The 24333-nt window shown below is 41.7% G+C and overlaps 1 protein-coding gene across 1 annotated transcript in view; it reads right to left on the bottom strand.

The window, feature by feature from the left end:
- GXYLT2 (glucoside xylosyltransferase 2) overlaps window positions 1–24333 on the bottom strand; it is a 94052-nt gene that overhangs the window by 51730 nt on the left and 17989 nt on the right. The window contains exons 2-3 of the mRNA XM_045989667.1: window positions 19977–20169; window positions 11523–11654 (exon numbers count right to left, since the gene is read on the bottom strand). Of these exons, the coding sequence (XP_045845623.1) occupies window positions 11523–11654; window positions 19977–20169 (325 nt within the window). The remainder of the gene's footprint in view (window positions 1–11522; window positions 11655–19976; window positions 20170–24333) is intronic.

Genomic DNA, 24333 nt, shown 5'->3' with positions numbered 1-24333 from the left:
AAATTTCTTTCTGTTATTGACTTCTAATTTCATTCCACTGTGGTCAGAGAATATACTTTGCATGACTTCAATCCTTTCAAATTCACTGAGGCTTGTTTTATGGCCTAACATATGGTCTATCCCAGGAATGTTCCATATACACTCAAAAGAATGTGTGTTCCACTGGTGTTGGGTGGAGTGTTCTATAGATGTCTGTTGGTCCAGTTGGTTTAAACTGTTGTTCAAGTCTATTTGCTTGTTGATGATCTATCTATTGTTTAACCCATTATTTAATGTGGGGCATTAAACTCTCCCATTAATATTGGTGGATTGCCTATTTCTCCCTCCAATTCTGTCAGTTTTTGCTTCATGTACTTGGGGGCTCTGTTTGTTAGGTGCATATATATTTATAACTGTTTTATCTTCTTTATGGATTAAAATTTTTAGCATTTAATGTGCTTGTTTTTCTCTAATAATTTTTTTCAGTTCTATTTTGTCTGATATTAGTATAACCACTCCAGTTTTCTTTTTTTTTTTTTTAAAGATTTTATTTATTTATTTGACAGACAGAGTTCACAAGTAGGCAGAGAACCAGGCAGAGAGAGGAGGAAGCAGGCTCCCCGCTGAGCAGACAGCCCGATGTGGGGCTCGATCCCAGAACCCTGGGATCACAACCTGAGCCGAAGACAGAGGCCTTAACCCACTGAGCCACCCAGGCGCCCCTCCAGTTTTCTTGTGGTTGCTGTTTGGTTGACATCTTTTTCCATCTTTTTGCTTCCGACCTGTTTGTATATTAGGAACCTAAGGAATGTCTCCTGTAGATAGCACATATTTGGGATTTTATTTTTCTATCAACTATTTCTGGCAATTTCTGCCTTTTGATTGTTTTATCCATTCTTATACAATGTTACTGATGTTGTTGAATTTATGTCTGTCATTTTCCTTTCTGTTTTCCATATGTCTCATGTCTTTTTTGTTTTTCTGTTCTTCCTTTACTGTTTTCTTTTGCACTGAGTGGATATTTTCTAACATAGCATTTTAATTCAGTGATTTGTTTTTACCATATTTTTCCTCAGTGGTTGCTCCTGGGTTTAGCATATACATCTTATCAAAAAAAAAAAAAAAACTCTTCAGATTTATATTTAACTTAATTCCAATGAGTTATACAAATGTTAGTCTTATTTAGCTCTATTCTCTTGTCTCCATTTTTTGATGTCATTGTTGTAGATATTACAGCTATACATGCTATAAACCCCAAAATATATTGTTATAATTGCTGTTTCATGTAATTGTATGTGTCTTAAAGAAGATGAAGAGGAAGGAGAGCAAGGATATATTTATGGAGTTTGTTATATTAACCTTCTTCAATCATTTCTGATTTTCTTTGTTTGTTCTGTGGATTTGAGTTACTATCTGGTATCATTGTCTTATCTCACACAACTTTCCTCTACTCCAACTTCCTTTGTGCTATTATATATATCTTAAACATATTACATTTCTATGTTACAGTCCCAACAATACAGTTATATACATATTGTTTTATACAATTGTTTTAAAAATCAACTGAGAGAGTAAAGGATAAGAAATATTCATCTTAGGGGTGCCTGGCTGGCTCAGTTGGTACAGTATATGACTCTGATCTCAGGGTTGAGAGTTCAAGCCTCAAACTGGGTGTAGAGGTTACTTAAAAATAAAATCTGAATGGGTGCCTGAGTAGCTCAGTCAGTTGAGTGTCTGACTCTTGATTTTGGCTCAGGTTATGATCTCAGGGTCATGAGATCAAGCCCCATGTTAGGCTCTGTGCTCAGCGCCGAGTCTCCTTGAGATACTCTCTGTTCCTCTCTCTCTGCCCCTCCCCCTGCTTGTGCTCTCTAAATAAACAAATAATAAATAGATAAATAAAATCTTAAAAAATAAAATGAAATTTAAAAAGAAATATTCATTATAATATTTTCTATATAATTGCCCTTACGTATGCTTTTTAAAAATGTTTTAAAAGATTTTATTTATTTATTTGACAGAGAGAGAGTGATCACAAGTAGGCAGAGAGGCAGGCAGAGAGAGAGGGGAAGCAGGCTCCCTGCTGAGCAGAGAGCCCGATGCAGGGCTTGATCCCAGGACCCTGGGATCATGACCTAAGCCAAAGGCAGGGGCTTAACCCACTGAGCCACCCAGGTGCCTGCCCCTTATGCTCCTTTTTAAAATGTGATTTTGAATTACTGTCTGGAGTCATTTCCTTTCAGCCTAAAGAATTCCTTAGTATTGCTTGTAGATCATTTGTGCTAGCAACAAATTATCTCAGCTTTCTTTATCAGGAATGACTTGATTTTACCTTTTTTTCCTCCTGCAAAAAAGCTTTATTTCATCCATGGCTTCGGAGAGGGGTCCTGGGTGGTTAAAAAGCCGCCTGGTTATTGCAGGAAGAGGCCCAGGCACAAGCCCAGCACTAAGGCTATGCCAGAGGGGCCCCTCAAAGGCTGCTGGATTTCAGAGGGCTCTCAGTCATGCTTGATGGTGAGCCTTTTAAATAGGATGCATTGCCCAGCACAGTGTGGGGGCCAACCAGCCTACGGACGTTAGGCAGGTGATTGTCCATCTTCTTGATGAGTTTCACCTCCTCAGCTAGGAAGTGGTTCTCCAGGAAGTCACAGAGGTGGGGGTCTGCCTGGACAGAACCCAGGACATAAAGATCCAAAAGGGCCTGGTTCGGGTTCTTCTCTAGAACCAGAAGGCATCTTGGGACGGCTTCTGCACGCCTGGGAAGAGGGCACAGCTGCCACACTGGTTTTTCATTTTCAAGAGATGCTCAGTGCCCTCACCTCTCCTTAGCCAACTTGTGGAAGAAGGGACCCACGTCCTCCAGAGCCATGCCTTCACAGTGGAAATAGAGGCCCAGAGAGAGACCAGTGTAGGAGGCCAGCAGATGCAAGCTGACCAGGCAGCTGGCAGCAGCTTCCACCTCTGTAGAATAATTCTGAAAAGCCTGGGCGCTCACGGTTCATTGGTAATAAGGAGAGACGCTCAAAATAGGGTATTGGCCGGTCCCAGCGGCAAAGGGTGGCAGAAAAGATGGCTCTGAAGGCTGTGACCAGAAAAAGGTTGGAGGGTGGTCGGAGGGTGAAGAGGCAACCCTGGGTCTGTTCTATCCAAACACTCTTGAAGCACGACACAGATCTGCAGGACTGTTGAGTGCACTGCTTATTCCACCTTCATTTTAAAAATAGTTTGGCTACAAGGCACCTGGGTGGCTCAGTCGCTTAAGCGTCTGCCTTTGGCTCAGGTCATGACGTCAGGGTCCTGGGATCGAGTCCTGCGTCAGGCTCCCTGCTCAGTGGGAAGCCTGCTTCTCCCCTGCCTATCGCTCTGCCTACTTGTGTTCTTTCTTTCTCTCTCTGTCAAACAAATAAATAAATAAAATCTTTTTTTTTCCAAATAAATAAATAAAATCTTAAAAAATTAAAAAAAATAATTTTGCTAGATGTAAGATTTTGTGTAGATAGTTTTCCCCCCACCTTTTGGCACTTCAAATATGTCCTCCCATGACCTTCTGCCCTCCACAAGCATCTGATGAGAAATTTGCTGTTAATCTTAATGAAGTTCCTTTGTTAATGAAGTAACAAGTTGTTTTTCTATTTCTGCTTTTAAGACTTTATCTCTGTCTTTCAGGATTTTTTTTATTATGATTTATCTCCATGTGGATCTCTTTGAGCTTATCTTAGAATTCTTTGAACTTTGATGTATACATTGTTTTTCATCAAATTTGCAAGTTTTCAACCATTATGTCTTCAAATAGCTTTTTCCTGTTCCTTTCTCTCTCTGCTCCCCTTCTGGCACCATCGCTCATATGCTGCTGTGCCCGATGTGCTTCTTATTTCTCTCAGTCTCTGTTCAATTTTATTCATTACTTTTCCCTATTCCTGGGATTGAGTGAACTTTATTGATTATCTTCAAACTTACCAATTCCTTCTACTTTAATTTCAAATCAGCGGTGAGGGCCTTTAATGATTTTTCACTTCAATCACTGTACCTTCTAATTCCAGAATTTCCAATGAGCTCTTTTTATTTTTTTTTAATTTTTTTTTAAATATTTTATTTATTTGACAGAGAGAAATCACAACTAGGCAGAGAGGCAGGCAGAGAGAGAGGAGGAGGAAGCAGGCTCTCTGCTCCGCAGGGAGCAGAGAGCCCGATGCAGGGCTCGATCCCAGGACCCTGAGATCATGACCTGAGCTGAAGGCAGAGGCTTTAACCCACTGAGCCACCCAGGCGCCCCAATGACCTCTTTTTAAAAATAATTTTCATCTCTTTGTTGATATTCTTAATCTCATGAAACACTGTCATCATATCTTACTTTACTTTTTTTAATTTAAATTCAATTAGTCAACATATAGTACATCATTTGTTTCAGATGTAGTGTTCAATAATTCATCAGTGGCATATAACACCTAGTGCTCACCACATCATGAGGCCTCCTTAATTAATTTACTTCTTCAAGCATGGTTTCCTCTTGCTGCTTGAATGTATTTATAGTGGCTGTTTTGAAGTCTTTTCCTATTTTGTGTGTGTGTGTGTGTGTGTGTGTGTGTGTGTGTGTGTGTGTGTTAGATTGTTTTTAATTACTGACAGCTGGGGAGGGCTGGGGCCTGTGCAGTGGTGGTGTCACTACCCCCTCGTCAGACCCTCAGGGCCAGGCCAGTGCCCACAGGTCCTGAGCCCATGCCAGCAGACCCCAATGTTGTACTCTGTCCCCCAGGGATAAGACCCCAGTAAAGGATGAAATATTTTTCTACTAAATCTGACATCTGGGTCCTATCACAGGCATCTTCTATTGCTTGCATTTTTTTCCCCATGAATGAGTCACACTTTCCTGTTTCTTTGAACGCCTCATACTTTTTTGATGAAAAAATCTGGATAACATATTTAGCATGTTAATAAATGATAGCATGATAATATAGCCTAGGATATGTTAGGTCATATATTTTAGCTACTCCAGCCTACAGGGCTTATTGATGTTGTTTGCTCAAGTATTTGTTCAGCATCTTGTCTGGATTATTTTAGTGAGGTCCATTTCACCCACTGCATGCAGCCTGCGATGTTGTTCCTCAGTGGATGCAGCCTTGGGCATGCACACAGTCACCCTGAAATGACAGTGGTTTTATCACCTATCTTTCACTGACACTTTCTCCAATCTTTCTGTTAAACTGTCAGTCACTGTTGGTATTACACCTAGCTATTAGCCTCCATGAATTGCCAGCTGATTGCTCTACTGTTTTTGAGACACAAATTGTTTCTCCACCTGCTACAATTAAATTTGGGCTCATTTGCAGGATTAATTTTTAAGGCCATTCTTTGAACATTGTTCTGCCACCACAAAGGTGTTTTTTGATCTGTCTCTTTCCCTGGTTCTCTTTTATAAATGAACCAGCCTGTATTTTAGTTTCTTGCTCTCATGAAGCTACCACCTTCCTCTTAATTATGGAAGCTGCAGAACATTGGCCACACTTGCCTGGAGCTTAAACTCTGTGATGCAGAGATGAGAACTGCTGATGACATGGCCCTCCTAAGGCAGTACCATATCCCTCAACTGGGAGTTGGGGAGAAAAGGATCCCTGTATTCTTGACTGAATTGTCTGGAGCTGACTTTCCATCATGCCGAGTTGCAAGGGGAGAAGGAGGGAGTAAGTTGTGGTTCAAAGGTCACAGATTTTCCCTCTTTTTATTTATTTATTTATTTTTCAAATTATTTTTATTAACACATAATAGATTCTCCCTCTTTCTTACCAAGTTTTAGTGTATCAGAGAAAAAAACCCAGCATGTCTGACTCCATGTTGCTTCTATTTCCTGTTACTGCGACCTACAGCTTAGAAACTTCTGCTTTAGCCCTGCATGTACATAGGCATGTTAATCATCAAAGAGATTTTGCTTAGGTCACGATCCGCTAGTATTTCATATTACAGCTAATATTAGCAAAAACTGCTTTCTACCCAAAACCTACCTCACCCAAGGAGATAAGGAAGCACATATAGAATTGATTATGCTATGTTTCATGTTTATAGGAATGACATGATCAGATTCCGTACACAAAGATCAACTGACCAAGGACAAACAAGTTTTATGACCAGGCATCAGTTACCTTCTGACTCCAACCCCCTTTTGCTTCCCCTGCTTTGCTAACATAAAAGAAACTTGAATCTCATGCTAAGGCGAGAAGGTTGTTTAGGATAATAGTCTGTCTCTCCTTGGTTTGCTGCATTTCCAGATAAAGTCACTTTCCTTACCCCAACATCTTGCCTCTAGACTTGTCACGCAGTGAGTAGAACAAGCTTAGACTTGGTTACACTACATTTTCTTGAATAATCTGTTTCCTCATTTGCTTAGGCCCTTAGCACAATGTCCAAAGAGTCTAGATAATTGTTTTAAAAATAATTTTCACCAGGGTTGCCTGGGTGGCTCAGTTGGTTAAGTGTTTGACTCTTGGCTTCAGCTCAGGTCATGATCTCAGGACCATGAGATCGAGCCACATGTCAGGAACATGCTCAGTGTGGAGTCTGCTTGAGATTCTTTCTCCTTCCCACTCCCTCCCCCACTTCCTCCTTCCACTCGTGTTTTAAATGAATGAATGAATGAATGAATGAATGAGTAAATAAAATCCTTAAAAAAATGATTTTCACCAGTTATACCTGTCTTGCTGGGGAGCATGTCCACAGAGCTCTTCTGCCACCATTTTGTAAGTAGCCACCCTTCCTGTTTTTTTTTTCTGCTAAAATAAGCTTCTAGAATTTGGATCTCAGGTTGCTTCAAGTAATCATTATACTCCTGGAGTGAGCCTTGCAAGGAACAGAGGGAGATACACAGAGAGCCTAGGTGACATCATGGGAGCCCCTGGATCAGCCCTAGACTTGGGATCATCTGGACTTCACCGTCAGACAAGCCAAAAAGTTTCCTTCTTTCCTTAGCTAGTTGAAATTGAGTTTCTTACATGTAACTAAGAGTTGTAACTAATATCCTGAATGTCAAACCTTTAATATGTGTGGGTAAGTGATAAGGACTTTGGAAAGCTTGTTCAACAAAATTGTTATCTAGGGTCATTTTTATATGACCTTTTTGATAGCTCACCTTGTCCCAATAATTTATGGCCTCTTCATGCTTAATGAAATATAGAGACATCATTTATGGTGATTCTAATAGATGTTCTTCTTAATTAGGATTTTTAATATGTTCCTATACATCTGTCAATATTTGTTGACATCCAAAGGGTTGGTTCCAAGGAAGACTCAATGTTGACTGCTAATGCTGAGTTATAATATTAAGAATAGTACAGAGGCCTGACCTTAATTATAGAAAGTTCTTATAAGTCAGGTAATCTCTCTTCTCCATTAGCCTGTAGCTGATTCATTAGAATATCTCTTGTAAGCATATCATTTTCCAAATATTGGAGCTAATTACAAACCTCTAAGAACAAACTATAAGTGGAAAAAAGGAAGATTATGTATTGTTACTCTTTTTTTTTTTTAAAGGGAAAGATCTGTGTGTTCATCTTCTCTGCAGAAAGTTTTTTTTTTTTTAAAGATTTTATTTATTTATTTATTTCTCAGAGAGCAAGAGTGCGTAAGCGCACAAGCCGGCAGAGCGGCAGGCAGAGGTGGAGAGAGAAGCAGGCTCCCAGACGAGCAAGGAGCCAGATGTGGGACTCAATCCCAGGATCCTGGGATCATGACCTGAGCCGAAGGCAGCAGCTTAACCGACTGAGCCACCCAAGCGCCCTTGTTACTCTTTTTTAAAAAAGATTTATTTTATTTATTTGAGGTTTGGGGAAAGTAAGGAGGGGCAGAGAGAGAGGGAGAGATAGTCCCACACTGAGTGCGGAGCCCAATGTGGGGCTCAATCTCATGACCCTGAGATCATCCCCTGAGCTGAAACCAAGAGTTAGCACTTAACTGACTGCACCACCCACTCACCCCTATATATTGTTATTCTTGATGTGGTGAAGAAAATCTAGGTAATCTAAGATTTTTATTTACTTGGTAGGATATACCTTTGAAATAGTAAAGAATGGGTCGAGTTTGTTAGAAACACAGAAATATCCAGAAGTCTGGGAGAATTTATAGGTCAAGGCTGTAAGCAATTTTATCCTGCCTCTCAGGTCAATACTCTTCCCTAACTTCTTCCTTTGAGAGAGATGCTTATGGCAAGTGTTGGAAACAAGAAAAACATCAGACATTATTATAATATTGGTATTATTCAAAACTTGGTTTAAAAAGGCCTTTCTCAGGGCATCTGGGTGGCTCAGTGGGTTAAAGCCTCTGCCTTTGGCTCAGGTCATGATCCCAGAGTCCTGGGATCAAGCCCCACATCAGGCTCTCTGCTCAGCAGGGACCCTGCTTCCTCCTCTCTCTCTGTCTGCCTCTCTGCCTACTTGTGATCTCTCTGTCAAATAAATAAATAAAATCTTTAAAAAAATAAAAAGGCCTTTCTCCCTGGGTAAGACTTACAAAGCACCTTAACCTAATGTATATTTCCATACTGGGTGCTGCTTGCCGGTAAAGTCTCTGAAGATTCTTTAATTCGGTGATCTCTGTCATGTTTGGGATATCTCTAGGATTCCAGGAAAACCACAATTAGTGGCTTTGGAATCAAGGTGGCGAGTGCGTAACAAAATGTATAGATGCATCAAAAAAATCTCACTACTTCCAATTAAATGGGAGAGAGGTGAGGTGAATTCATGACACTAAATCATTTTTACAATAGTGAAAGCTTTATGGCTGTACTAAAGAAAAGGGGAAAAGTGCCCCAGAATAAATTTTTTTTTAAAAAATTAACCCACCTAGCTTAACTTAACCCACTGAGCCGCCCAGGCGACCCCCCCCCCAATAAATTTTAACGAACAGATTTGATTTACTTGTAATCAGCAGATTGTTTTAAATACTTTAAGCTTCTGAGTTACCCGAGAGCAGTATGCTTCTTAGAGAGCTTACAGCCATCTGCAGTTTACTTTGCACTAATAATGGTCCTGCTCTTTGGACCATTATTCACAGAAATAGAAAATTAAATGTCCACTGGTTTCTAGGACTTCATAAATCATGAATTGGTAGGATCTGAGTTCCACTAATTGTACTTGAGCATCTAATATGCTTGAGTTGCAGACTTGTACTCTGATCTTATTCTGATAGTAAAATCTTATGTGAGAAGGGTTTTTTCTTTTCTTTTTTTCCTACAAGCTTGAGGTAGATGAGAATGTGGGTGAGATTGCGGCCTGCAATTGACTGACCTATCACTTGCTAGAATGTTTGCATTTGGGGATCTCCATCTTCACTCTGCTGCCTCAGCAGTATATTTGAGTTGGTTCTACAGAGATGAATTTCAAGGAAAACATCACCTAGACTTTATTTCAAATTACCCTGAGGATCAATATATTCTACTGAAGCCCAAAAATGCTATGTTCATAATCTGCTGTTATGATATATGACTCGGAGGAGGTAAATGTCCTGTCAACTTCAATCTCTCTTTATTATTTTTAGGGAGGGCTAGTTTCCATTATCAAAAGCAGATAAGGAATGCCAGCAATCATTTGTCATTCAAAATGGAACACTTACTTAGCTGTGAATGAATGAAAACCATCATGTGGTACGTTTGTTTTTTTAATAGTGGTGATAAAGTCACAACTCAAGGTCAGGGAACATTCAAATGTGGTTCTGCTGGGTTGCTTATATTTTTGGATAGGTTGGAAAGAAAATTCTGCAATAGTAACTTTGGTTTTTGAATGTATTTTTCCCTCTAAAACAGAGACAAGAAGAAGAAACCTGACATTTTTTCTCATCTTCTGAAATGGTAATTAAGTTTTGTATCTTATACAGATCTTTCTGCAAAAATCTTCAGATTTTTAGTTCCAGTTTGAGGTAGGCTGTCCTTACCCACACTTTTATGAAATGACTCCCATCTCACATGATGGTCTGTGGTGTGTGACAGGTCACTTAATGAGTGAGTAAACCTGTGTGGAGGTTTTCTCACAGGTTCTGGGTAGGAAATGCTAAAATGGCAATTTGCCATTTAGGGTTTGAAACCAACAGATGGTAAGACTTCTCTACATGGCTATCTCCCAGGCACCTCAAAATAAAAATATGACCCAAGTTAAACTCATCTCATCCCATGAAAACAGTCTTTTTCCATCTCTCCAAAGATCACCATCCATTGAGTAGGATGAACCCTAACAAACTGCCTTTTTCCATAGCTTATAAATAGCTGAATATTGGCAATTTTAAACAGATCAGCCTTACTAGTTGTTAAGGTCAGAGACCTGGGGGAAATCCTTCTCACTTCACTCCACTTCGACTGTTACAACAAGCCAGTCATGAGGACTGGTAAATTCTCTTTCTCAGGCAGGTTCTGAATCCATCTTTAAGGCCCTCAACATATCCCATATAATCAGTAATTGGCCTAGCGATTCCACTGTCCACACTGCAATGAATAGGGTGTCCTCTTTAAAACACAAGCCAGATCATCCCACTTGCATGCTAGAAATCAGTCAATGGCTTTTCAGTGCTCTTAACACAAAGACCAGACAATCCAACCCCTGCTGACCTCTTTAATCCCACATCACCGTATTTTCTGGTTACTCTACCTTCTTTTATTTTCTTAAGGATGTTCCTTTCCAACTCAGGGCCTTTGAACATATTGTTCCATCTGCTTGGTACTCTCTTCTATCTCATTACTAACCAGGCCCTTATCACTCAGTCATCCCTGCTTCTTCTGAAGGAAGATGTTGTCAAAGATGTTGGGAGACTGGCACATTCATGCCTCAGCATAAATGCCATGTCCTCAAAGATCCTTCTATGACCTCTCACTCACCAGCGTGGAACCCCAAATTACATATGCCCACAAGACTTCAACACAGATCATACTTCCGATTACCTATTCAGTGCTGGGCTCAAACTCCAAGGGAGCAAGGCTGTGACTGACTTGTTTGCTACCATATTGGTATCACTAACCCAGGGCCTAGAACCTATTCTAGAACCTAGAATCTATCTTCAGTGATTTTTCTACTTAGGATTTTTTAAAAGGTAACAAAAATATTTAATTAAGAAATTCAAAACTGAGAGTCTGAACCAGAACTCTGGACTGTTTTTGAATTATCCCCTAACATGGCTACATCTGGTAATAGTTATTGCTACCAGAGAATAATCATCAAAGCTACCATTTATTGAGGGCCAACTATGTGCCAAACCTCTGTAGGAACATGAGGACTAGTGAAGGTGGGGGATTTACTGAGGTTCAGACAGCTAGTAAAGGTGGAACCGAAGTCACAAAGACCCAGAATCCAAGACATGCTTTGGATGCTCTCAGTCCCTCAATCTTTGGGACAGACAACTTCTTGAACACAAGAACCCCCTATACCGGAACACAAAGAGAATCAACTGCAGAATCCAAGAGAAACACATTTTCAGCTCTAAGTAAAATGTTTTTAGACACACACCAGTGAATTTCACCATGTTTCCAAGAACAATTCTCTCCCGAGCAGCATCATAGTAAAAGCTCATGTTCCTACCGGAAGAAAGAGTCTCTGAGCAGCACAGGGTTTGAATAATTTCTTCCATTCCTGAGGGTTTCCAACTGAAAACGTGATGGGGTAGATTTTGTGCTCAAACTTCTTTGTATACGAGTCAGGCCACTGTCGTAACTAAAAAACAAGGAAGACAAGGGGAGGGTGATTAGGTCCCAGAGATATGGAAAACACCTGAAGCTTCTGGATGTTCAAGTGGAAATTATTCAGGCACCTTCACAGAATGTCTAACTTCACCACCATGATTAATGCTCAATGAATGAAAGACTATGGCTAGAATTAAAAAAAATAACATCCAGAGTTGTCAAGGATGTTGGGAGACTGGCACATAAACAGCACAAAGGGAGAATAAATTTGAATAAACTTCCAAGAGGGAAATTTGAAATTGGGAACAACCAACCCCAAAAGATAAAGGCACAAGATTTTCAACAAAGTCTCATTTGTAATTAAGAAAAAAAAACCTTTGTGAACAAACTAAACGCTCAATAGTTAGGAACTGGGAAAATTAATTATGATGGAACTATACAACAGACTATTGTAATAGTTAAAATAAAGTAGATCTACATGTGTTGACAAGGAAAAATGTTTATTATAAAAAACCTTTTATTATAAAATTTATATGTTTACATAAATAAGTTTATTAAGAATTTTGTTATAAAATTTGTAATAAAGATGTTTTATTATTAAAAATAAAAAATAAAATGCAAAAAACTTTGTTTCTGTCTTAAAGGAAAAATATATGCACATATATATATATATTTTTTAAGATTTTATTTATTTATTTGACAGAGAGAGATCCAAAGTAGATAGAGAGGCAGGCAGAGAGAGAGAGAGAGAGGGAAGCAGGCTCCCTGCTGAGCAGAGAGCCCGATGCGGGACTCGATCCCAGGACCCTGAGATCATGACCTGAGCCGAAGGCAGCAGCTTAACCCACTGAGCCACCCAGGCGCCCCACACATATATTTTATATGGAGAGAAAAATCTCAACAGATAGACAATAAACTGATTTTTGGTTTTTTTTTTAAAAGATTTTATTTATTTATTTGAGTACAAGCTCAAGCTTGTGCTTGAGATTGAGAGAGCACAAGCATTGGGAGCGGCAGGCAGAGGGAAGGGGAGAAGGAGATTCCCCGCTGAGCGGGCAGCCCAACGTGGGGCTTGATCCCAGGACCCCAGGACCATGACCTGAGCCGAAGGCAGACACTTAACCAACTAAGCCATCCAGGCATCCCTGATGCTAAACTGTTAAAAGTAGACACCTGTGGAAGTGGTGGTGGTGTCATTTTCTAAGTTTATATTTCTGTGTTCTTTTAAAATTTTCCAGTGAGTCTATTTACTTTGCATATGTTAATATCAATAACAAAATCAATTAATGAGTTTTATTTTTTAGAGCAGTTTTATGCTTATAGGAAAATTGAGCAGGCAGCACAGAGTTCCCATCTACCCTCCCCCCTACCCCCACACTATCCCCTGTTACCTATGTCTTGCATTAGTGTGGTATGTTTGTTACAACTGATGAACCAATATCAATATATTAGTGAGTAAAATCCATAGCTTACCTTAAGTTTCATTCTTTGAGATGTACATTCTATGGACTTTGACAGATGTATAACGTCAGGTATCTACCGTTACAGAATAGTTTCAGCACCCCAGAAATCTCCTCCGTTCCACCTATTCACCCCTTCCTCCTTCCCTCCCACTGAATTCTTTTTTTTTTATAAAGATTTTATTTATTTATTTGACAGAGCAAGAGAGATCACAAGCAGGCAGAGAGGCAGGCAGAGAGCCCGATGCGGGGCTCTATCCCAGGACCCTGAGACCGTGACCTGAGCTGAAGGCAGAGGCTTAACCCACTGAGCCACCCAAGCACCCCCTCCCACTGAATTCTTACAACCACTAATTATTTTACTCTATCTTAGTTTCGCCCTTTCCAGAATGTGATAGAGTGGGAATCAGAGAGTATAAAGCCTGTTCAGATTGGCTTCTTATACATAGCAATATGCATTGAAGTCTCCTCCATGTCTTTAGGTGGATGGATACCTTATTTATTTTTTATCACCGAATAATATTCCCTTGTATGGATATACAATGGTTTGTTTATACATTTACCCATGGAAGGGTATCGTGGTTGCTTTCAGTTTGGGGTGATTACAAATAAAACTGCATAAACATTGATGTGTAGTTTTTGTGCACGGACAACTTTTCAGCTCCTCTAGGTAAATACCAAAGAGTGCAATAGCTGGACTGTATGGTCGGTCTACAGTTAGGTTTTTAAAAATTTGTCAAGCTGCTCTCCAAAGTGGCTGTAGCATCTTGCATTCCCACCAGCGATGAGTGAGATTTTCTCTTGCCTGCACACCCTCAGCAGCATGTTGTGTTGTCAGTGTTGTGGATTTTAGCCATTCTAATAGGTGTGTAGTGGTATCTCATTGTTTTCCTCCGCAGTTCCCCAATAACGTGTGATGTGGAGTCTCCTTCTGTACACTGATCTGCTGTGTATCTTCTTATACGTTTTTGAGTTAACATTTCCCCATGGACACAAAAGTCCTACTTGTAAGAAAAAAATCCTAAAGTCCACTCCTATTTATGGCAAGGTTGTTTATCATAATGTTGTCTGTAACAGAGCAAAGTTAGAAACAACCTAAAGAGCAATTTGGTTAAATAAGCTCCAAGGAATGTCTACATAACAGAATGTGACATCGTACAGGAAGGGTTTGCTAACCGTTGGTAGGACAAGAACTAAATCCAGCCTGCTATGAAAACCACACAAGCCAAGGATGATTAGACACTTTTAAACAGCTGAAAAAAGTAAAAACAAAAGTAATATTTTGTGACATTTATAAGTCACATGAGATTTGAATTTCAGTGTCCACAAATAAGTTTTATTGGAACACTGTCACACCTAATTCTGTACATATTTCTGACTGCTTTCACACTGAATGTCAGAATTGGGTGGCTACACGACCACACAGCCTACAAAGCCTAAAAAAGCTATTATTTGGTCTTTTACAGAAAAAGCTGGACACCCCCAGTTTTAGAAGAAATTTAGTAATACAAAACTTTGTAATATAAAAGGGAATATAGAAGATGATCCTATTTTTGATATTCCTGTGAAAAGAAAAGGAATATAAGTAAATCTACCAATATTACTCTCCCTGACCATTAGGATGGCTGATTTTTTAAATTTATAATTTTATGACTTTTTTTTGCACTCTACATATATTGCTTATATGGTCGCATAAAAATGTCTGAAGAAACATACCACTGATCACGTTTTAAATTTGCAACTTTGAGATGGATATATGAGAGAGAAATCTCAGAAGGAGCAAGAGGAGGAGTGACAAAGTCTTTGATAACTAATTTATGAGGGCCCACTGACCGATCAGAACCCACACCAGACACAAATACTGGCACACCTGCACTGACTCATCAGAACCGACACTGGCTGTACACACTCAGAGCGACAACACTGACCCATCAGAATGGACACCAGGGACAGATACTCAGTCCAAATAGTCCAAATGTGCCTTGCCACAGCAGCCCAAAATCAGCCCTTGAAGGAGAATGGGAAGGTCCCGGAGGTCTACTGGTTTCCCTGACTCTTTGATCTCCCAGAAGGGTTTATCTGCCTTTGCCAATCTGTGTCTTTTAACTGGAATGTTCAGTCCATTTACGTTTGTTTCAATGCTCGTGTTTGAATAGTATACCAGCTCCAGCCACAAGTTCTGCTTGACACCTCTTCCTATGGCAGAGGACACACACACACACACACACACACACACACACACACAGCATGCACACACACACACACACACACACACACACACACACACAGGAGGTTGCCATCCCACTGGCCCCACCCATCACCAGAATGGATTGGTGGTTACCCCCCTTTGGTGTCCCACTTTTTCCTGACAGATGCGCCAAACCTCAAGCACATGTCTGATTCCCGAGCTGCCAGGAGCAGCTAGGAAATCAACCAGCTGGCATTTGCAGCTCCTATATTGAGAGATGACAAAAATAAATGAGACTCCAAAATATTAAGTATCTACATTATACTTGGTAAATAGCTCCAGACATATTGTATTTACACGGCTTAAAAATTAAAAAATTCTCCTTAAAAAGAGTATAATTCACCCACAAAGCAGTTTCCAGAGGAATCGTGAGGTCAGCTGGCGCTTTGTTTTGTTTTTACAAAATAAAGATACGTGGCCTTGAGCTTCGCAGGAAGTTATCACAAGAAACTGGATATTCCCACAATGCCTCAGGGTTGGAAGTAAGACCCTTGCGAAGGGTGGCAGACCCTGCCTCTCCATACCAGCACCTCCTGCGACTACACAAAAACCAACTGGTCCTGCCCTACTATTTTCAAGCTAACAAGGTACAGGAGATGTTCCAAAGAATCTCTGTGGAATGAAAGAATAAACAGATCATGTGATTCAGCCTCACAAGTATGCTCTGCAGTAACAGAGCAAGGATCATTTTGTCTTTCCATACTGATGAAACAACCAAGACTGAGGAAAGTTCTGTGACTTCCATAAGAGACAAGGTTTTATATCTAAACTTTTTATCTACAATCCCTGCATGGAAAGGGACGAGGCCAGATGCCCTGCCTGTCTTTTAACACCCTGTTACAATTTCCTTTGTTGGTTGAGCTCCACTGATCTAACAAAGACCTGAGGAAAGGAGCCATCACAGGGATAAAGTCACCAGAGCGATTCAAATTATTTTTCAAATTCAATGATTCTCCCATACAATTTAGTTCCCAATTTATAATGTGCCAATTACCATGGCTTATAGCAAATTACCCCCAAACTTAGCAGTATAAAACGACCATCTATTAGGCTCACAGATTCCATGGATCAGGAATTCGGACAAGGCATAGAAGGCGGGGGTGGGGGGCCGGGGGGCGGCTTACACTGCTGCATGATGTCTGGGCCTCATCATGGGCTAGAAGCTTCGAAGCCTGGAGGCTAGAATCATCTGAATGCTAGTCCATTCACATGTCTGCCAGTTGAGGCCAGCTAGGGGCTAGGGACCTCAGCTCTTCTCTGAGTGGGTCTCTCCATACGATCTCTCCGAGTGGGCTAGTGTGGGCTCACTCACTGCATGCTGGCCAGGTTCCTGGGGCAGGCATTCCATGAAAGCCGGCAGAAGCTCTGTTCTTTCTGTTCTCTAGCCTCAAATGTCATGTGAACATTCTATGTAGCATGCTCTATTTTATATATACATACAGATGATGTATATAGAGGCATATGTATTGGCTATTACCTTTTAACGAATTATCCCCAAACTTAGTGGCTCGAAACCACAGAAATGTATTCTTTCATGTACTTTCTTAGGGTCAAAAATCTGTAAGCTGGGTTGCTCTAGCTCAGTGGCTTTCACGAGGGTGTTGTCCAACTACTGGCTGGGGTCACAGTCCTCGGAAGGCTGGGCGGGGCGGGAGGTTCTGTCTCCAAGCTAACTTCCATGAGTGTCACAAGAAGCCCTGAGTCCTTACCAGGAAGGCCTCTCCTAGGGGTGCTGTGACATGAAAGTGGCTTACCCCACAGCAGGTGATCCCGGAGAGAGAGTGAGTGCAGGTAAGATAGGAAGCCCGGTACCTTTTTAAATGTTAATCTCAGAACTGACATAGCATTGCGTCTTCCCCATGCTGCTGGTCACACAGGCCAGCCCTTGGGACAGCGAAGGAGGGAAGCATGCCAGAGTGTCAATAACAGAAGGTGGGACCACTGAGAGCTTCTTTGGAAAACACATTCTGCCTCATACACATAGTTGCACACACATATCTTCCTTTCCCTCACCTTCTTTAAGTTCGGCTCCATCCTCCTGTCCCAGCCTCTAGCACCCAGTGGGTACTCAATAAATACTTGTTAGATGGATATTGGGCAACACACTGCTAAAGTTCATTCACAGCCGGTTTCCTCCCTTCCTGCACACTGAGCACTTCTCAGCCTCTTGCCATTGGGTGAGCCTTGTGACTGCTTCCCGGCAGTTCAATGCGAATGGAAAAGACTCGTGTCACTGTCAAGCTAAGGGAGTGAAATGCACAGTCGTGAGCCACTTGTCTCTCTCTTTCCTGCATGGCATCCCAAGAACTTCAGAGGCCAAGTGTTCCAGCAGGTGCAACTCAAAGCGTGAACAGTTTTGAGGCGCATGGCTGGCGTAGCTGAGAGGGCATGCCACTCTTGACCTCAGGGTTGTGAGATCAAACCCCACGCTGGGTGTAGAGATTACCAAAAACAATTTTAAAAAAAAACTTAAAAAAAAAAAAAAAAAGCATGAATAGTCTTTGTTATCTTCAGTCCCAGACCTAAGAGCCTGTGTGAGACAAGCAGCAGGCACGTGGAAAGTGTCTGAAGTTTTTGGGAGGTGTTACGGCAGCCTGACCTATAGCCTGTCCTGATTCCAGATACCTTAGCTCTTCTATCACTGTTCCTCGCTTCAAGTTACAGACAGGGAAGCCGAAGCTCTGAGAGGCCACAAGGCTTGCCTGAGATCCAGCAGCAAGCATACGGGGGAGCTGAGTTTCTCAGATGAGTCTTCTGTCTGCTAGCTGCAGAGGTAGAATGGCACACTGGTTAAGCAGGTGGAGGTCTGACGCTGTAACCTTGAGCTGATACCTGATGAATAAATCACTAAAACTCTGCAAAAGAGGGACATGATTGCTACCTTCTGGTGAGAGTTAAGGAGGGGTAGATTATAATTATAATCTGATTATAAATCAGAAGTGGTAATTATCACTGCCATCTCGTTTCAACCACAGCTGCAGAGAAGCAAACCATGTGTGTGCCAACCTCTTCCCTTTCCTTTGACTCAGATCTTTTTTCAAGGCATTTTCCAATCAATTTTAAAGCTTTGAGACTATTTGGCTTCTCGTGGTGAAGATGTCAAGGGGATAGTTTTCTTCAGAAAACGCAACCCGTTTTCTAGCTTTCTGTTAGTAGCCTTTCTCTGCCCAACAGGCTTCTTTTGGCCTTTCTCATTAGTGTAGCCAGCCTGGGGACAGGAGGGGGCCCTGCTGACACAAGTCAGTGGATATGAAACGAACCACATCTCACTCTGCCAGCACTCAGGCCTTACCACAAGGGCAAACGTCCAAGACAAAGCAAAGTTTGGTTTACAAACTCAAAACTCAAAACTCTGCAAACTCCCTGGTCCCGAGACTGGGGAGAAGAGGTATTTCCAAAGCTCTCCTTGGGAACTGGTAAAAAAAAAAAAAAAAAAAAAAATGGGGCGCCTGGGTGGCTCAGTGGGTTGGGCCTCTGCCTTCGGCTCAGGTCATGATCCCAGGGTCCTGGGATCGAGTCCCGCATCGGGCTCTCTGCTTGGCAGGGAGCCTGCTTCCTCCTCTCTCTCTCTGCCTGCCTCTCTGCCTACTTGTGATCTCTGTCAAATAAATAAAAATTAAAAAAAAAAATCAGTCCTTGTTCCTCAGTAGAGGAACAGTCAACTGAACAGGGATCCAACCCGTAATAAAATACTATACAGTCACCAGCAAAGATGAGGTGAGGACATCTGAGACCTGACCTGGAACAATCCTGACAATATGGTTTTAAGGTAGGAAAACCAAGTTCAGGTGGGCACATAGAGAACAAGCTTGATTTTATAAAAGAAATACAGGGGCGCCTGGGTGGCTCAGCCAGTTAAGTGTCTGCCTTCAGCTCGGGTCATGATCCCGGGGTTCTGGGATCGAGCCCCAGATAGGGCTCCCTACTCAGGAGGGGGTCTGTTTCTCCCTCTTCCTCTGCTGCTCCCCCCTGCTCATGCATGCTCTCTCTCTTTCTCTGTCTCAAATAAATTTTAAAAATCTTTTTAAAAAATAAAAGAAATACATTTTAGTCTGGGCACATATACCTATGTGTTATACAGGTATATGTTTATACAAACAAATACACATTTACACACATATCCATGCATCCATACAGATAATTACACACAGAAACACACATCTGCAAATGAAAAAAATATGGAAGAATAACTCAAAATAGCTAACTCAGTTTCTTATGTGGGACCATAAGGACCAGGTACCAAGTACATAAGTACCAAGGACACCTACCTTTTAATGTATAGCACATGTATCATTTCAATTTATTTTAATGAATGTTTATCACTTGTCATTTAAAAAACCTATATAAAGGGGATTTGTAGACAGCTAGCTGTCCCCTACACGACAGCCATGTTAATTACACCAGAGGGCTCAAGCCCTGGGTCAAGTGCATCATCTCATCGAACCCTTACAATATCTCTGCAAGGTAGGTGTAAGTATCCCTAAAGGATCCATGAGAGCAGTAAGGCTCAGAGTTGAGTGTATGGCCACACAGCAGAGTACAACTCGAAGGTCAGCGAATTCCATTAGTGAAGGAGGATTGTATTTCCCACAATGCAGTCTGTCTGCACTCAGTAACTACGGTACTGCCATTTCCACAAATTTACCTGCTTATCAAACTCAGGCTTCAGAGAGTCTTCTGTGAAGATGTGAAACTGGATCTTCCTGTGGCTAAAGAGTACAGCGGATTTGAGCATGACCAGGGTCTCCTCCAGACGATTGCCACAGGCCACAACGGCCAAGTGGATCCAGAGCTCTGGAGGCAGCATGGCCTGAAAACTCCTAAATTCTCCAGGCCTCCTAGGAAGAAGCAAAACAGTTAAAGCTATTAATAAACTCATAAAATTAAAAACAAAACAAAACAAAACGCCCAGCTAGTGAATAGTTGGAACATTTCAAAACATGAACAGGCACAATCTGTTATATTTCATAAAGTGATAAGCATTTTGACAATTCTTCCTGCTTGGAGAAAAATACCATTTATTCCCATATTTATCCTGGCAATAGCAGGATGAGTCACTCTTTGGATGGCCATAGGTGTCTGAGACTTTTTCTGCCCCACTCAGCTGTCGAGTGCCTGCTGGCTGCCGAATGGCCCATGTTTGGAAATAGTATTGCTAAACTTCCAACAGCTGACAAAGGGGCTGTGCTGCTCATGCTCACTTGGGCCACGCAAATTAGATTTGAATGCAACATGAACAAGACGAGGGTGGGTTGTGGCTTTCCCATGTGAAACGAGCAACATGATATTCCCATCATCTGGATGGTTTTAGGTTGCGGTGGAATGCATGACCACTGCACCAAAGGAAAATCACGCGAGTCTGGGAGGTGAGCAGAGAAAATAACATGTGTGTCTCCGTCATATCTTGGGAGAGTCTCGAGAAACAGGTGTTAATCCTAACTGTCTCACTCAAAATTGCTGAGGTGGTAGGTTTGAAATTCGGCTTCCAGTATATAAGTCGTGTTAATGAGAAACAGGCAGGAGAGGAGGCAGGTTAAGCTGAAAATGACCAAGGTATCAAATACTGAGCCAACAGCTGAGAGGGGAATAGGGTCCAAGAGTCCAGAATCATCATCCAGCTATTTCCTCGTAATAAAAGATTTGTTCCAGACAAGGAGATGCAGCCAAGCCTCAAACACACCACTGAGAGACATTTGCAGGCAAGTTGGAAGGAGTTGGCCTGGAAAAGGTGCCCTGAGACGAATGAAACTAATTTACTTGCACAAAAGACTTGGAGGCCAGGGAAACTTGGACATGGAATGTTACCTTCCTTCCAAAACCTTCCAGTCCAACCAGTGCACTGCTCCATTATCCGCTGCTCTGTTGAATAACGGCAGTCTTGCTCCAGAGTGCTTTCACCAGGAGGTTGGTGAAGATGTGGGTGGAGCACGTCGGACAGCTTTCCGATTTGATCACTTCAGAGCATGCTTAGCGGAAGCTCAGCTAAGCTTAGACAACGAGAGGTATGCGGGTTCCACTGATTTCACAGATCACAGAATAACACTTAGAGGTGTCCTAAGTATTTCCTGAAGTTGTCCGACTCTCTCCATCCCCCTGCTGCTACCCAATGAGGCCATCAGCTTCTCTTGCCTCAACCACTTTGATGGCTCCCTAGATGGGCCACCTGCCTCCAGTCTTATTCTTTAACTCTCACCCTCTGATTTCTTCTTATTGGCACCAGAGTGATGTTCTTCTTTTTTTTTTAATTTTTAATTTTTAAATTAATATAGAATGTATTATTAGCCCCAGGGGTACAGGTCTATGAATCACCAGGTTTACATACTTCACAGCACTCACCATAGCACATACCCTCCCCAATGTCCATAACCCCACCACCCTCTCCCAACACCCCTCCCCCCAGCAACCCTCAGTTTGTTTTGTGAGATTAAGAATCTCTTATGGTTTGTCTCCCACCTGATCCCATCTTGTTTCATTTATTCTTTTTCTACTCCCTAAACCCCCCACATAGCCTCTCAACTTCCTCATATCAGGGAGATCATATGATAATTGTCTTTCTCTGATTGACTTATTTCGCTAAGCATAATACCCTCTAGTTCCATCCACGTCATCGCAAATGGCAAGATTTCATTTCTTTTGATGGCTGCATAGTATTCCATTGTGTATATATTACCACATCTTCTTTATCCGTTCATCTGTTGATGGACATCTAGGTTCTTTCCATAGTTTGGCTATTGTGGACATTGCTGCTATAAACATTTGGGTGCACGTGCCCCTTCAGATCACTATGTTTGTATCTTTAGGGTAAATACCCAGTAGTGTGATTGCTGGGTCATAGGGTAGCTCTATTTTCAACTTTTTGAGGAACCTCCATGCTGTCTTCCAGAGTGGTTGCACCAGCTTGCATTCCCACCACAGGGTAGGAGGGTTTCCCTTTCTCCGCATCCTCGCCAGCATCTGTCAGAGTGATGTTGTTCTAAAATGCAAATTGGAATGTGTTATTCTTTTGATTAAAATAAATGTAAGGGCTCCTAGATGTCCTCGAGGTTGAGTACAAACTGATGATCACGGCTCCTATATACATCTCTTTCAACTGCCTCCAGCACCCCCAGCTTCGGGGGGACAGCCATTCATAACCGTAGCCATAATCACACATACTACTCATCCTCTCCATCCGTCTTAGTTTCTGGTTAGCAGACTGGTGGGTTGTCTCCAGGTCTTGGCACAAGCATTGTTTGTCTCTCCCTCTCTTTCCCTCTCTCTCTCAGAAATGCTCTCCTCTGCTCTCTTTTTCCTGCTAACTTCAGACCATGTATTAATCAACAAATCTATATTGAGGACTATGTGCCAGGCACTGCTCTAGGTACCTGAAGACAGCCATGAAAGAAACAGAACAAGATGCCTGCCCTTGCAGAAATTATATTCTAAGGGTGGCAGGGGAAAGACAAAGAAGGGAGTAGCAGTAACTAAGTAACTTACACAGAAATTTACCCAGCAAGAAGGGCTATGAAGGAAATATACCCTTGAGCAGAGAGGGATGTGGCAGTGGCTGACAGGCTGGTAGATATTTTTATACAGTGCAGAGTTGGGAAAGTCCTCACTGAGATGCAGAAATCCGATGACAACTTGAAGGAGGTGAGGAAGTGAGTCATGAGCATTTCTGGGGGAGGAGCATTCCAGGCAGAGGAGACAGTCAGAGCAAAGGTACTAAATCAGGATCATGCCTGGTAAATTCAAGGATCCCTGCTGAATGGACTCAGATGTCTTCTCTTCCTCAGCTCTGTGGGCGAGTTTTCAGACCCACTATTAAAGGCAGCTCCCAATTAACTTATGTAAAACGATGGGAAGGATGTGTCACAGATAATGCTAAAAATTACAGTCAATTTTAAAAAAGGGCAAAAATCTGGCCAAAACATACTACAAAAGAGATTTCATGCAAACTTGTTTGCTTAAAATTATGCCCAATATTTAGGAACACTGGTCTCATCCAAAGGTACTCAAACATCGACTCAATCGCACAGCTGTCTTAAATAGGAACCACTGCCTCATCGCAAATAACTTGGCCCAGTTTAGCTTTACCTATTGGGCTTCTACATGAACAAAAAAGTTTAACCTTAGTAATCAGGAAAATACTAATTTTATTTACTAATAAGACTTATTTATTTATTTGAGAGAGAGAGAATGAGAACATGAGAGGGGGTAGAGTCAGAGGGAGAAGAAGACTCCCCACTGGGCGGGGAGCCTGAGGAGGGACTTGATCCTGGGACTCCAGGATCGTGACCTGAGCTGAAAGCAGTCGCTTAACCAACTGAGCCACCCAGGCACCTAAGGATAATACTAATTTTAAACAGGGAGCTTGATGCAGGACTAGATCCCAGGGCCCTGGGATCATGATCATGACCAGAGGTGAAGGCAGACGCTTACCCGACTGAGCCACCCAGGTGCCCCATAGAATGATACCATTTAGATGAAGCTTAAAAACAAAATAGCACTGTGTGTTGTTCATAGACTTATGTAGTAACAATAAACATACAGGAGGATGATAAAAATCAAATACAGGATAATGGTTATTTCTGGGATTTAAATTTTTATTTCTTAGGATGAGTGCCAGGTACACAGAAATTCATTATGTTGCTATCTGTATTTTTTGTATGCCCAAACTATTTGAAGTACTTTTCTTTCTTCTTAAGATTTTTTAAAAAAAAAATTTATTTATTTGAGAGAGAGAGTACAAGCAGGGGTACAGCCGGCAGAGGGAGAGGGAGAAGCAGGCTTCCTGCTGAGCAAGGACACTGGGATCATGACCTGAGCTGGGATCATGACCTGAACTGAAGGCAGACATTTAACTGATGGAGGCACCCAAGTGCCCCAACAACACCCTTTTTAAAAGATTTTATATGAGAGAGAGAGAATGTGTTGTGTGCACATTGTGTGCACTAGCAAGCAAGGAGAGGGGCAGAGGGGGAGGGAGGGAGAGAGAGACTCTCAAGTAAACTCTACGCTGA

The sequence above is a fragment of the Meles meles genome, chromosome 20 (genome assembly GCF_922984935.1).
Source record: "Meles meles chromosome 20, mMelMel3.1 paternal haplotype, whole genome shotgun sequence".
Classification (NCBI taxonomy): domain Eukaryota; kingdom Metazoa; phylum Chordata; class Mammalia; order Carnivora; family Mustelidae; genus Meles; species Meles meles.
Note: the sequence above shows the minus strand (reverse complement) of the source record. Positions and strands in the feature narration are given on the sequence as shown.